Source organism: Rhinoderma darwinii, chromosome 2, assembly GCF_050947455.1.
Source record: "Rhinoderma darwinii isolate aRhiDar2 chromosome 2, aRhiDar2.hap1, whole genome shotgun sequence".
Taxonomy (NCBI): domain Eukaryota; kingdom Metazoa; phylum Chordata; class Amphibia; order Anura; family Rhinodermatidae; genus Rhinoderma; species Rhinoderma darwinii.
Window position 1 is genome coordinate 298,339,156 of NC_134688.1, and position 16,441 is coordinate 298,355,596.

Sequence of the window (16,441 nt, forward strand, 5' to 3'; positions counted from 1 at the left end):
CATGGCCGTGGGCTGTCCGGTTTACTTACCTCCCGATGCCCGCAGCCATGGATCTGTGAGCACTGGTCCCCATCTCCTTCCTAGGAGACGCCAGCACTCACTTCTGCTCCGGTCCGCTGTGTTCCGTACACACGCACGCACGCACGCACGCTCGTTCCCGCTCTTAAAAGGCCAGTGCGCACACCTGAAAACAATCATCATCATCAACTCACATGATTTGCCCTACCCTTCTGATCCTTGCCTGAGCGTTGTTTGTCATATCCTAATTTGTCTATGCAAATGGTCTCCTAGTGTTTTCCAGTTCCAGTGTTCCCTGTTCCTGTATCCTGTATCCTCTATCCCGTGCTATCCTGGTCAAGTGCTGTGCTGAGCTGTAGTCGTGCTGTGCTGTATCTATGCCTGTCCTGCTGCTCTACGCCTGACGTATACCCGCTGCCTAGTCCCAGCCGAGCCTGCCTTGCTACTGTCTGAGCTGCCACAGGTACCTTATACAAACTGAGGACTGTGACCTGCACCTTGTTGGCCAGCTGCCATACTGCCAAGGCGGTACAGCCCAGTGGGTCCACTAACCCAGCGTGACAGTGGGCAGGTGTCAAGTCCTGCTGGAAAATGAAATCAGCATCACCATGAAGCTTGTCAACAGAGGGAAACATGAAGTGCGCTAAAATTTCCTGCTAGACGGCTGTGTTGACTCTGGACTTGATGTAACACAGTGCATCAACACTGTTGCTCAGTGAATCAAAGTCCTGTTTTCAGATGAAAGTAAATTTAGCATTTTATTTGGAAATCAAGGTCCCAGAGTCTGGAGGAAGAGTGGAGAGGCTTTAAGCCAAGTTGCTTGCGGTCCAGTGTGAAGTTTCCAAACTCAGTGATGGTTTGGGGAGCAATGTCACCTGCTGGTGTTGGTCCACTGTGTTATATCCAGTCCATAGTCAACGCAGCCGTCTACCAGGAAATTTTTCTAATTTTCTGAGACACTAGATTTTGGGTTTTCATTAAGGGCGGATTCACACGAATGTGAATTGTGTCCGTGCAGGTCGCGTGGTTTTCATGCGGCACACATGGACCAATAGAAGTCTATGGGGCAGTACAGACAGTCCGTGCTTTTTGCGCAGCGTTTGTCCGCTGTGTAAAAAGCGCGACACGTTCAATATCTCGGCGTATTTCGCGCATAACGCACCCATTGAAGTCAATGGGTGCGTGAAGACCACGCAGGTCGCACGGAAGCACTTCCGTGCGAACTGCCTGTTTCGCGCAACAGCTGTCAAAAGGATGAATGTAAACAGAAAAGCACCACTTGCTTTTCTGTTTACAAACATCCAAATGGCGTGTCATAATGATGGCGGCTGCGCGAAAAGCACGCAGCCGCGCATCATATGATGCTGCCTCACGGAGCAGGTAAGTGGCTTTTGCGCAGGCAAAACGCTGCGTGTTTTGCATGTGCAAAAAAAAGGCCACGTTCGTCTGAATCAGCCCTTACTGTCAGCCATAATCATCAACATTAAAAGAAAAAAATGCTGGAATAAATACGAATTTCTGTTTTTGAATTGAATTACTGAAATAAATTAACTTTTTGATGATATTCTAATTCATTGAGAAGGACTTGTATAATTGGACATTAGAAAGATCTTTTTAATTATCTGTTTACACCTAGGCCTGTAACAAGGACAAGGAGGCATCCTCTACGTCTAGAGGAGAAAATGTTTCACCACCATCACAGACGGGGATTCTTTACTGTGAGAGCAGTGAGACTATGGATCTCTCTACCACAGGAGGTTGTGATGGTTGATTCATTGAACAAGTTCAAGAAGGGACTTGATGCCTTTTTTGAAAAATATAATATTACAGGTTATGAGTACTAGATTCTGGAGATGGGACGTTGATCCAGAGATTTATTCTGATTGCCACATTTGGAGTCAGGGAGGAATTTTTCCTTTAATGAGAGAATTGGCATCCACCTCATGGGGTTTTTGCCTTCCTCTGGATTAACACGGTAGGTTATATAGGTTGGACTTGACGGACCTTTGTCTTTTTTCAACCTTATCAACTATGTAAACATATAGCTCTAGTGGCATGTCCGGCATCACAGTTCACACGTGGCAAATGCCGGCCCTTTTCAGTATCTTATGTAGCTTAGGCTGATTGGCTCCACCTTGTCATCTCTGTATTTGGGGGCAGCACAGCCTAACTTTACTACATTAATATGTCACTTTACTGCTTTGACCCAAGTACTGTCACAGGACTTTGATAGCGCTGGGTGGATTGTGTTTGGTTTGCTCTAATAGAGACTGCTCCTTATAGATATGGTAAATTTTCTATCTAGCAATGGAATGCAGGTAAAGCTCCTCTTACAAATATCAGTGCTGTCAGATTAATGTGACAGTTCCAAGGTCTAAGCAGTCAAGTTAAATGACTGCACAACACTGACCTTAGCACTTATTAGAGCAGTGTATCTGTTAATTCTCACAAGGTTTGGTGCTCAGGCCCTGGGTACCCCCGGTTGCCAATGCTGCAGACCAAAATATATATTTTTTCATTTATTTTTTGTTAATACTTTTAAACATGCTGTATGTATACACTTTTTTTGTCCCTAAAAATAAGTGTTTCTGCTAAGAGTTTGTGTATGATGATACTATTTAACTAATGAGAGATTTTGGCTGCTGCTAATGCATTTAGTTCACAAAGTACTGCCTAAATTGGATCTAATTGTAGCAAGCTTTTAGAGTTAGGTCTGTAGAGGTTTTCAGTATCTGGTTGTAAATAGAATGTTTCCATTCACTGCAAACAAACAAGACATCCTGAAAATGTAAAGAAAATAAACGTAAATGTATTTAAAACTTAAAAACTGTAGATGGGGAAGCAATTCACTTATCCGTGTATGCATCAGGCCATCAGAAATCATAGCTTAATTTTCTGGTACCTTGACGTAGTTTATAGACTCTGCTTTTGTTTTTTTTATTCAAGTCTTCTTTTTTTTTCTAGGTTTGTATCCAGCCAAGTCCTGATGAATTATAATGGAATGAGGACGATAGTGCGCTGATAAATTTAGAGGAAAGGGTAAGGTTGATAATGATACAAGTCATTTCATTTAAGTTTCTCCAGTACAGGAGAAACTCTTTTGAAGTGTAATTGTGACATGGATTTGGTTACTTGTGTAGCCATAAACAATAAATTACTGTGTGATGGTACAGTGAACTTTCTAATCATGGATTCTCTATAAAAAAAAACATCAACAGCAATGCATTTAATTAAAGAACTGTTATTTTTAACCGCTTAACCCCTTAGGGACGCAGCCTAGTTTGGGCCTTAATGCTCAGAGCCCATTTTTCACTTTATGTGGTAATAACTTCGGAATGCTTTGACCTATCCAAGCGATTCTGAGATTGTTTTCTCGTGACACATTGGGCTTTATGTTAGCGATAAAATTTGGTCAATACATTGAGTGTTTATTTGTGAAAAATAGCAAAATGTAGTGAAAATGTTGAAAAATTTGAATATTTTTTAATTTAAATGTATCTGCTTGTAAGGCTTATACCACACAAAATAGTCACCAATTAACATTTCACATTTGTCTACTTTAGATTGGCATAATTATTTGAACATTATTTTATTTTCTAGGACGTTATAAGGCTTAGAACATGAACAGCAATTTCTCATATTTTCAAGATAATTTCAAAAGCCTTTTGTTTTAGCTACCAGTTCAGTTCTGAAGTGGTTTTGAGGGGCCTATGTATTATAAACCCCCCATGAAACCCCCAATTTTAAAAACTAGACCCCTGAAAGTATTCAAAACAGTATAGAGAAAGTTTTTTAACCCTTTAGGCGTTTCACAGGAATTAAAGTAAAGTGGAGGTGAAATTTGCAGAAATTCAATTTTAATAAAAAAAAATCTGTAATACAGAAGGTTTTACCAGAGAAAGACCATTCAATTTGTATTGGCCAGATTCTGAAGTTTTTAGAAATCTCCCATATGTGGCTCTAGTGTGCTAGTGGACTAAAATACAAGCCCCAGAAGCAAAGAAGCACCTAGTGCATTTTGGGGCCTGTTTTTTATTAGAATATATCTTAGGCACCATGCTAGGTTTATGGTGCCAAAATAGAAGAAATCCCCCAAAACTCACCCCATTTTGGAAACTAAACCCCTCAAGGAATTCATTTATGGATGTTGTGACCATTTAGATACCACAGTTTTTTCACAGAACTTATTTGAATTGAGCTGTGAATTTAAAAAAAAATTAATTTTTTCCAATAAGATGTAGTTTTGGCTCAAAATTTCTTATTTTCACAAGAAATAAAATACAATTTTGTTGTTCAATTTGTCCTGAGTGCGGCAATACCCCATTTGTGGTGATAAACTGCTGTTTGGGCCCATGGGAGGACTCAGAACGAGTTCAGATTTTGCTGGATTGGTTTTTCGGTTGCCATGTCGCATTTGCAGAGCCCCAGAGGTATCAAAGCAATGGAAACCCCCAAGAAGTGACCCCATTTTAAAATCGACACCCCTTAAGGCATTCATCTAGAGGTGTAGTGAGCATTTTGACCCCACAGGTATTGTTTAAAAGGTAAAGCGCAGCTGATGGTGCAGGGTGAGATTTGCAATTTTCTATATATGAATACCATTTCAGTGTCCAATATATTGTGCCCAGCATGTGCCACCGGAGATATACACCCTATAAATTGTTATGTGGGTTCTCCTGGGTACGGCAATACCCTACATGTGGCTGTTATCAGCTGCCCGGGCACACAGCAGGGCTCTGAAGGGAAAGATGAGCGGGAGAAGCAGTGCGGAGTGCATCAGGGTAAGTTAAACTAGGGTAGATTGAATATCAAGGGATGTATGATAAATTTTAAAACACTTTCATACAGAGCCCTGGTTTTTCGGGACACATGTCACATTGATATATTGTGTCCTTCCTTATCCCCCTCTTATAGCAGACTTTGCACCTCTTGACTTTTTCCCTTCTTGCCAGTTTGGGGAACTTCTCTTGGAAAGTGTTGCCCTGGTACGATGCGTGTGGCCTCGCTTCCAGAAGTACTGGGTGCCCCCCCCCTTCTTGGTCCCTAAAGATTATGTTCTTGATAACCACCTCTTGAAATTCCAGGAAAGTTTTCGTTTGGCCTGTACATCGACGTAGCACGTACACATTGTATAATTCCATCGGTATGATGTGCATTGCCAGCTTCTTATACCACACCGCATGGCGCTGTAGGGCTTCAGGACTTGATCTGACAAGTCCACCCCTCCCATGTACCTATTGTAGTCCAGTATGTAGTCTTGTTTGGGGGTCTTTGTACTGGTACCTCGTACATGTACATGTACATGGGTACTAGTGTGGCCATGTATTGTTGTCAATACAAGGACATCTCTCTTGTCCTTGTACTTAACACACAATAATATGTTGCTGCTAGAATGTGCCCTGCTCTCACCCCTTCTGAGTGTTTGCCCAAGCAGTGTCTTAGGGAGGCCTGCCAGATTTCTTCTAGCAGTGCCGCATGCTGCAATACTTCTAGAAGCGAGGCACTTGAAAAGTGGGACGCTGGTATAAAAATTATCTAGGTAGAGGTCGTAACCCTGTTCCAGCTGTGGGTGCACCAAATCCCACACAATTTTTGCATTAACTCCCAGTAAGGGGGGGGGGGGGCATTCTGGGGGCTGAATACTGCTGTCCTTCCCTTCATATATCCTAGATTTGTAGGTATACACTCTCGCACAGCTTATACATCTTCACGCCATACTTTGCCCTCTTACTCGGCAGGTACTGGCAGAATTGAAGCCTCCCTTTAAAATGTACCAGGAACTCATCAATAGATATACAATTCTCGAGGGTGTATGCTTGGGAAAACCGGGCACTGAAACGGTCTAATAGGGGTCTCAGTTTATACAAACGGTCAAAACTGGGGTCATCCTGGGGTGGCACTGCTCATTATCAGCATAATGTAAGAAGCGAAGTATTGCCTCATAATGCATCCTGGACACGGCTATACGGTACATCGGTGTGTGGAATAAGAAAAAGCCTCTTTTTTTTTTTTTCTTAGGTTGCAGTTCAGCTCTGAAGTTGCTTTGAGGGGCCTATATATTAGAAACCCCTATCAAACACCCCATTTTAGAAATTAGACCCCTCAAAGTATTCAAAACAGCATTTAGAAAGTTTATTAACCCTTTAGGTGTTTCACAGGAATTTAAAGCAAAGTAGAGGTGAAATTTATATAAACAGAAGGTTTTACCCGAGAAACACAACTCTATATTTATTGCCCAGATTCTGCACTTTTGAGAAATATCCGACATGTGGCCCTAGTGCGCTCAGAAGCAAAGGAGCACATAGTGGATTTGGAGGCTTCCTTTTTATTAGGCACCATGTCCGGTTTGAAGAGTTTGGTATGGTGCCAAAACAGTGGAAACCCCCCAAAATTGACCCTATTTTGGAAACTAGACCCCTTGAGGAATTCATTGCAGTTTTCATGGCTTGCATGCGACTTTTTGATCAGTTTTTATTCTATTTTTAAGAGGCGTGGTGACTAAAAAACAGCAATTGTACTATTGTTTTTTATTAAAAAATTTTTTACAGCGTTCACCGTGCACTATAAATGACATATTCACTTTATTTTGTGGGTCGATACGATTAAGTTGATATCAGATGTTTATAGTTTTTTTTATGTTTTATAACGTTTGCACAATAAAATACTTTTTGTAAAAAATCTTTTACTTTTTCTGTTGCCTTATTCTAAGAGCCAGAACTTTTTTATTTTTCCATCAATAAAGCGGTGTGAGGACTTGTTTTTTGCGTAACGAACTGTAGTTTTGATCAGTACATTAGGTACATGCAACTTTTTGATCTCTTTTTATTCCATTTTTTGAGAGGTGAAGTGACCAAACAATTGTGATTCTGGAATGGTTTATTATTATTTTCTTTTATGGCGTTCACCGCGCGGGATAAATAACGAAATAATTTTGTAGTTCAGGCCGTTACGGACACGGTGATACCAATTATGAATAGTTTATTTGTTTATATATTTATTTTTATTAACCCCTTAGCGCACCAGGACGCATCGGTACATCCTGGTGTGGGGGGTGATGTTTGGAGCGCGCTAACGCGCTGAGCGCGCTCCATTTGCTACAGGCGTCGGCTGTGTTTTACAGCCGACACTCAGGACTAACTGTCAGCAGCATCGATCAAGCTGTTCCTGGATGTTTAACCTCTCAAATGCTGCTGTCAATTGAGACCACAGCATCTGAGGCGTTGAAAAGAGGGAGGGGGGAGCCCCTCCGACTGCTCATCACCCCCCCCGCAACGAGATCGGGGGGTGACGATGGCTGTTATGGCAGCTCAGGGGCCTAATGAAGGCCCCCAGGGCAGCCTTCATTCTGCCTCTGTTAAGCCCTGCCTGTGGCAGGGCTTAACAGATGCCTGTAAAAATTACAATTAACTGCAATGCATTAGTATTGCAGTATATTGTACCAGCGATCTAACATTCGCTGGTTCAAGTCCCCTAGGGGGGCTAATAAAATGAGTAAAAACAAGTGATATAAAGTTTTTAGTAGTGAAAAAAATGTATAAAAAAATAAAAAGTTCAAAAAACCCCCCTTTTCCCATTTTTCCTCTAAAGTAATGTAAAAAATAAAACAAGTAAACAAAATTGGTATCGCTGCATCTGTAAAAGTCTGAACTATTACAATATAGTGTTATTTAATGCACACGGTGAAGGCCGTAAAAATAAAAATTGTAAACCGCCAAAATCTCAGTTTTTTGGTCAACTTAGCTCCCAAAATTTTTTTAATAAAAAGTGATCAAAAAGTCATATGTACCAACAAATGCCAATAAAAACTACAGGTTGTCCCGCAAAAAATAAGCCCTCACACCGCTCAATGCACGGAAAAATAAAAAAGTTACGGCTCTCAGAATGTGGTAAAACAAAGCTATTATTTTTTTAACAAAAAGTTTTTTTTTTTTTAAAGTAGTAAAATATAAAAAAATCTATATATATTTGATATCACCGTAATCGTTCTGAGCCGCAGAATAAAGTTAAGTTGTTGTTTTTACCATACGGTGAAAAACGGAAAAACGGAACCCAAAAAATAATTGAGTAATTGTAGTTTTTCCCGATTCAGCCCGCAAATATATTTTTTTCAGTTTCCGAGTACATTATATGGTACTTTAAATGCTACCAATAGAAACTAAAACTCCTCCCGCAAAATATAAGCCCTCATACCGCTCTATTGTTGAAAAAATAAAGAGGCTATGGCTCTTGGAATGCGGGAAGTGAAAAATGAAAAATAAAAAAATGGCTGTGTCCTTAAGGGGTTAATAATAAAAGACTGATAAGGGAAAAAGGGGGATTTTTACTATTCTAACTTTTATTTTCTTATTTTTAAACAACTATTTTTTTTACTTTGTCCCACTAGGGGACTTGAGGGCAGGAGGCCCTGATTGCAATTCTAATACACTGCACTACATGCGTAGTGCAGTGTATTAGAGCTGTCAGCTACTCGCTGACAGCAAGCATAGTGGGTCCTGACTTTGTCAGGACCCGCTTGGCTTCCGTAGATAGCATAGCCGGACACCGTTATTAGGCGTCCGGTTGCCATAGCAACCATCGCCGCCCGCTATCATGTAGAGGGCCGTCGATGGTGCTTTAACCCCTAAGAAGCCGCGATCACTATTGAAGCGGCTTCTAAGGGGTTAATCAGCGGAGACACAGCGATCGGTCCCCGCTATAGGAGCTGCGGTAACTGGTGTACGAGACAGCAGCTGCCACAGCTCCTGTATGTGTCGGGAGGACAGCCGAAATGGCCGTTCCTCCCGTGACGTACTGTTCCATCATGGAGCGCGAATGAATTGGTTACCATGACGGAATTAAGGACACGGCCAATCTTCGTTTTTTCATTTTGTTTTTTCCTCCCCGCCTTCCATAAGCCATAACTTTTTACATTTTTCCTTGACATACCCGTATGAGGGCATTTTTTGCGGGACAAGTTGTAGTTTTTCATGGAACCATTTATTGTACCATATAATGTACTAGGAAGCTGAAAAAAAATTATTTATGTATTGAAATGGGAAAAAAACCTTATTCTACAGGTTGATACGATTACAGCAATACCAAATTAATTTTTTTTATTTATGTTTTACCATTATTAGAAAAGAAAAACTTTGCTAAAAATAAAAATTGTTTTGTGTCGCAACATTCTGAGAGCCATAACTTTTTTATTTTTCCGTCAATTTAGCACTGTGAGAGATTATTTGCGGGACGAGTTGTAGTTTTTACCAGCACCATTTTGGGGTATATGCGACTTTTAGTTTTTTTTCATGGCGTTCACCAAGTGGGTTAAAGAACGCTATATTGTGATAATTCAGACTTTTATGGACTTATTTTTTTTAACATTGCTTTAGGGAAAAAAAAAATTGGTACATTAACCCCTTCCTGACATTATATATGGATACGTCATGGAAAGCTAGTGCTTCCTGCATTTTGCCGTATTCATACGACAAATGGATGTCACAGGCTCAGAAGCTGAGTCGGTGCCATCATCGCCAGATGTCATCGGTGTATTACAGCTGACATCTGACAAAATTTGCTTAGATCCCAGCCATTAACCCCTTAAATGCAGCGGTCAAAAGCGATCTCTACATTTAGGGAGTTTGCAGCTCATTGGCACCCCAGGAATGAAATTGCCGGTGTTACAGTGGCTGCAATGGCAACCGGAGGCCTAATACTGGCCTCCGTGATGCCTAGTACGGAAGCCGTTCAGGCCCCGCCCAGAGCCGACGGCAAGATGGCGCCAGCTCAGGAGCTGAGCGGGCGCCATCAGTGGTGGATGTTACAGCTGACATCCACCTGTAACGGCTAGCTCCGATCCCTGCCATTAACCCCTTAGATGCAGCGATCGAAAGCGATTGCTGGATCTTAGAGGTTGCTAGCAGATCGACCGCCCTGCCTTGCGATAGCAGGGCTGGTGACTGCTGCTATGGCAACAGGAGGCCTAACAATGGCCTCCTGCTCTGCCATTACGGAAGCCGATTAGGCCCCACCGGGAGGCAAAGCCTAATCGGCTTGTTGTCAGTCAATGACTAACAGAACTAAGATATTGCACTACATATGCTCACTACAGCACTAGATGAATTCCATAAGGCTGGGTTTGCACGACCTATTTTCAGACGTAAACGAGGCATATTATGCCTCGTTTTACGTCTGAAAATAGGGCTACAATACGTCGGCAAACATCTGCCCATTCATTTGAATGGGTTTGCTGACGTACTGTGCAGACAACCTGTCATTTACGCGTTGTCGTTTGACAGCTGTCGAACGACGACGCGTAAAAATACAGCCTCGTCAAAAGAAGTGCAGGACACTTCTTTCAGACGTGATTTGAGCCGTTCTTCATTGAACTCAATGAAGCACAGCTCAAAATTTATGGCTGTCAGAGAAGCCTCGCAAAATGCGAGGAGGAGCAATTACGTTTGAAACGAGGCAGCTGTTTTCTCCAGAAAACAGTCTGTCATTTCAGACATAAAAGCCTGCTACCGTGTGCACATACCATAAGGGGTGTAGTTTCCTAAATGGAGTAACTTTTTGGGCGTTTTCACTGTTTTGGACCCTCAGGGGCTTTGCAAATGTGACATGGCCTCCACAAACCATTCCTGCTGAATTTGAGCTCCAAAAGCCAAATAACGCTCTTTCCCATCTAAGCCCTACTGTGCTATTTATGACCACATGTGGGGTATTGTTTTTCTCGGGAGAAATTGCTTTACAAATTTTGCAGTGCTTTTTCTCCTTTAGTCCCTTTGGAAAGGAGAAAAAATTAGCCAAACCTACATTTTTTTTGAAAAAATTTAGATTTTAATTTTCACGGCCTACTTCCAATCATTTCTGCAATAAACCTGTGGGGTCAAAATGCTCACTATACACCGAGATAATTTCCCTGAGGTGCTCCTTTGCTTCTGTGGCCGGTGCTTCAGTCCATTAGTGCACTAGGGCCACATGTGGAATATTTCCTAAACTACAGAACCTGGGCAATAAATATTGAGTTGCATTTCTCTGGTAAACCTTTCTGTGTTACAAAAAAAAATGGATTAAACATGAATTTCTGTAAATTTCACCTCTACTTTGCTTTAATTCCTGTGAAACGTCTAAAGGGTTAAGAAACTTTCTAAATGCTGTTTTGAATACTTTGAGGGGTGAAGTTTTAAAAGTGGAGTGACTTATTGGGGGTTTCTAATATATAAGTTCATTTCACAACTGAACTGGCCCCTGTAAAAAACAGCCTTTTGAAATTTTCTTGAAAATGTGAGAAATTGCTGCTAAAGTTCTAAGCCTTGTAACGTCCCAGAAAAATAAAAGAATGTTAAAAAAAACTATGCCAATCTAAAGTAGACATATGGGGGATGTTAATTAGCAAAAATTTTGTGTGGTATAACTGCCTGTCTTAAAAGCAGATACATTAAAATTTAGATAAATGCAAAGTTTTGCAATTTTTCGCTAAATTTTGGTTTTTCACAATTAAATAATGAATGTATTGAGTAAATTTTGCGGGTAACATAAAGTCCAATGTGTCACAAGAAAAAAGTCTCAGAATTGCTTGGATAGGTAAAAGCATTTTGAAGTTATTACCACATGAATTGAAATATGTCAGAAGTGAAAAATGAGGCTCTGTCAGGAAGGTCAAAAGTGGCCAAAGCAGGAAGGGGTTAAAAAAAGCTTTTTTTTAAACTGTTATTTTATTTATTAGTTCCCCTAGGGGACTTGAACTGGCGATCGTTGGATCGCTTGCATGATATACTGCAATACTAATGTATTGCAGTATATCGCTATACTGACAGTCTCCTTTGAAGTCCTGCCATAGTTCAGGCTTCAAATGAGTACAAAGATGGCAGACCTGGGGGCATTCATTAGGCCCCCAGGCTGCCACGATGACCATCGGCACCCCCCGATTGCATCGTGGGGGACTAATGGCATGTCCGCCACCCTGATTCTAACAATTTAAATGCCGTGGTCAAGATTGACTGCAGCATTTAAGGTGTTGAACGGGCGGAATCAAAGGGATCTTTGATTCTGCCTGTTGTGGTGAGGTGTTGGCTGACACACGTTGAGTATGGAGCAAGCTCAGCCTGTGAGCCCGCTCCATACTTTCCCTTAACGACTACTACGTAGATGTACGTGGTATGTTGTTAAGGGGTTAAACATTTACTTGAATGCTTTTGTGTCATGTTTACATACAACATAACTGAAAGTGATTTTCCACATTTGAAAAATATTTTACAGTTTACATATAGAATTAATCTACATAATAATCTGAGCAACTTTATAAATACATTGCATTAGTTATCTTGCATTGTTTTGGAATTTCAGCCTATTTTATAGTCCAGAGCTGCGTTCACAATTCTGCAGGTTATAGATCTGAAACCTCCCAGCCTACCTTGTTTGCTCATTGTCTGCATGGAGCTTGTTTTATTTATTCCTATTCTGGGAATAGTACTAAGTAATCTACTACAGGGAAATCTAGCGTTACCTAAAGGCTTGATCATCCTCCAGCTATCCCCAAGGAAAGGGACAAAGGATCGGTTATGTTGAATCTGACAGTCAGACTGCTTTAACACATTTGATTTCTGTCTGATTTTGCTGTAATTGGCAAGAACTGTCAACATCAATTGTTTTTGGCCAGCTTAATTTCCATTGGGCGTAAATTCAGATTTGGTCGAAAAATTTTCCATGGATTTTGATGCGAATTTGTGTCATGATTCACATATGTTTCGCAAGTATTTTGGCACAGATTTTGATGCGGATTTACCGCAGATAGCACCCTTTGCATTTCAAAATCCACAGCATGTCCTAAAATCTGTGCTGATTTTTTTTCACTATGTGTAAATGAGGTTAAAACCCCCTTCGTATATATTGTACTATAATCTGTTGCAGATTTTCGGTGTGGAAACTCCACAAAAATCTACCCCTGTAATGTGGACGTAGCCTTACTGCATCATGGAAGGCCAGGACTGAAATGGATCTATTATTTGTATAGCAGCATTATTTAGCCACTTTATAGCACTGTTATTAGTTTGTGTGTAGAGTTGTTTTGTGGTCACTTTCTGTTAGTATTAGTTGAGCACTGCAAGAGGCTATTTACATTGTGTGGCAGCGCTATTTAGGAACAGTATATTATTTTTGCAGTGTATGTTGGTGGTGGCAACAGTGTATAGCACTGTTATTTAGGTAACTGTATGGATGTATGGACATTATTTGGCTGCATATACAGTATGGCACTGTTATTTTGAGATCATACTGTAGGGTGCATATTATTAGACACTGTTTGGAATTGCTATTTTGTGCACTGTGTGACTGAACACGATATAGGGGGAAGCCAACAATAGGTACCATACAGAAAAACATCCAACATAAGGATGATGGGTGCTGTGTTCAGCTGTTAGTAATGTGTCTGACAGGATTTTTACATATTTCTAATTTTTCTCCAGCAGCTCTGACCTATAGAATAGACTGTAATTCTAAGATCATTATAAAATAGGTAACGTAATGTATTTACAAAGTTACTCAACTTTTATGCAAATTATATATAAAGTGGTATTCAATGGTTGATATACCCAATTTTTTTTCTTGTTTCAAGGTGTTTACAGTGCTCAAATTGCCTAATATTATGCATTGCTGATAGAATGTTTTTCATCTGTCGACAGTGACATGGACATAACGTAGAAGCTGCAATGGTGCCCATAGGTTGAGAGGGCCCACTTAGGTGCAAGAACATGGTTATTTTTGTGGGGAATAACAAGTTGGTGGCTTGCTGTTATCTAGTAGTACTATTTGGGTTCTCTGATATATGGCATTGTTATCCATATCTTTAATTATTGCTACTAATGCAGTTTCTTGTCACTGGGTGATGAGGGTCTATCTGATTTTGCTATGGTGTCCTATGAATTCTAGTTATGCCCTTGGACAGTCAGGATTATATAAGACATATTTAAATGGTCACTGTCGTTTCAACAAACTTTGAATAAATCAATAGTACAAGTGAATAAAATAAACATTGTTATATACACTATATGGACAAAATATTGTGATACCTACACATTACTCCTAGAGGAGCTTTTATGACATCTCTTTCTAAATCCAAAGACCTTATTAGACCTTATTATGCAGTTGTTAACTCCTTCGCAGCTAAAACAACTTCCACTCAACTGGGAAGGCTTTCTACAAGATTTTGGAGTGTGTTTGTGAGAATTTTTGCCCATTCATCCAGAAGGGCATTTGTGAGGCCAGACACTGATGTTGAACGAGAGTATCTGGCTCGCAATCTCCGTTCTGAGGTCAGGAATCTGTGAGGGACAGTTAAGTTCTTCCACACCAAACTCACCCAACCATGTCTTTATGGACCTTGCTTTGTGTACTGCGGCACAGTCATGCTGGAAAAGTAAAAGACTTTCCCCAACCTGCTCACACAAAGTTGGAGGCATGCAGTTATCCAAAATGTCTTGGTATGCTGAAGCATTAAGTTTGCTCTCCACTGGAACTAAGGCTCTTAGGCCAACCCCGAAAAACAGCCCCATAACATTATCCCTCTTCCACCAAACTTTACAGTTGGCACAATGCAGTCAGGCAGGTAACATTCTCGCCAAGCCCAGACTTGTCCATCAGACTGCCAGATAGAGGAGGGTGATTCCTCATTCCCCAGAACACTTTTCCATTGCTCCAGAGTTCAGTGTCCAGTGTCTAGTGGCGGCGTACTTTACACCACTCCATCTGACACTTGGCATTGTGCTTGGTGATGTAAGGCCTGCCATAGAAACCCATGCCATGAAGCTCCAAGCGCATAGTTTTTGTGCTGATGTTCATGCTAGAGGAGGTTTGTAACTCTGCAGTTATTGAATCAGCAGAACATTGGCAACTTTTATGCCCTATGCGTCTCAGCACTCGGTGTCCTTGCTTTGTAACTCTTTGTGGACTGCCACTACATGGCTGAGTTGCTGTGGTTCCTAAATACTTCCACTTTGCAATAACACTACTCACAGTTGATCGTGAAATATCTAGGAGGGAAGAAATTCCACAAACTGACTTGTTGCAATGGTGGAATCCTTTTACAGTACTACGCTCGATTTAAGTGATCTTTTTTGAAGGACACATTCTTTCACAATTGCTTGTTAGGTCAGACTACATGGCTAGGTGCTTGATTTTATACACCTGTGGCAATAGGACTGAATGAAACACCAGAATTCAATGATCAAAAGGTGTGTCCTAATACTTTTGTCCACTTCTTATTTGAGAAAATTGGCTCTATCTCCACTTATGAGCCAGGCCCCCTGCACTGATCATTCACTCTCAATTCACTGCTTAATTTTGTCTTTATAGATGAGACAAATTATCAGCTTGCTGAGAGATAAGATTCCGTACTTTCCATAGAAGTCTATAGAGATGGGAGGCTGAGGGAAACAGAGGCAGAGAGAGACACGGAGATGCATCTCCAGCTTCTAGTATGTGTTTTATCTCACCCAGTGGCGGATTAAGTAGACCATAAGCCCTGGACTGTTCCCCAAACTTGGGCCCTCCTTCTCCAACGCTGCCCTGCCGCGCCGTGTCTATAGTTAACACCACCTTTCTGTGCGAACTTTGAAAAATGAATGTTACGATTCCTATTGTCAAATGGCTCTGTCCCTACATAGTTTCAGTCTCCAAACATCGCTGACAGTATCACATTGTGTAGGGTAACATCCTCTTCACAAGGAGAATTGTAACACCCACATGTCTGTTAGTCCTGGGCTACATAAAGACTTTTTTGTGGAACACAAGGATTTCCCATTGCCAAGGAATCACTACTTGAGCAATTCCCCAGAGTGCAAGTTTATGGAATTGCTATACGAGTAATTCACCAAAGACAGCTGAAGACTGCCTGGATCAAGCAACAAAGAGAAAACTGAACAGATTCAAATACTACACTCTTGGCCCTGATTGATTGATTGATTGCAGACAGAGAAATGAGATTGGCTCAGCATCTCAAACCAGGGCCACCCAGAAGCTAGGCTAGTAGTCATGACAACCTTAAGGTGACGGACGTTTCTTAACAGTACCCCCTTTCTGCAAGTGGCCACCGGACCCACAGGCTAGGTTTCAAAGGAAACTTCAAATGAAAAACTTTAACCAAACGATTAGCATGGACAGAATAAGCAGGGACCCAAGTTCGTTCTTCTGGCCCGTACCCCGTCCTGTGCACCAAGTACTGGAGTGTATACCTGATCTTTCTGGAATCCACAATTCTTTGTACCTCAAATTCCATATCTCCTTCTACCTGAACTGGAGGAGGAGGTTTCTTGAGTGGATTAGATGGCGGTACAAATTTTTTAAGGAGAAATTTGTGAAAAACATCATGAAAAAATAGGAGGAAGAGCCAGGAAAAGACACAGGGTTAATATAGGCCAATAAACCTAGGAGCAAACTTAAGAGACGGTAC

The 16,441-nt window shown here is 41.1% G+C and overlaps 1 protein-coding gene across 1 annotated transcript in view; it reads left to right on the plus strand.

The window, feature by feature from the left end:
* The first annotated feature begins 4,766 nt into the window (after nucleotides 1-4,766).
* LOC142741824 (tetraspanin-18-like) overlaps nucleotides 4,767-16,441 on the plus strand; it is a 73,886-nt gene continuing 62,211 nt past the window's right edge. Inside the window, exon 1 of the mRNA XM_075851152.1 lies at nucleotides 4,767-4,799. Within this exon, the coding sequence (XP_075707267.1) occupies nucleotides 4,767-4,799 (33 nt within the window). The remainder of the gene's footprint in view (nucleotides 4,800-16,441) is intronic.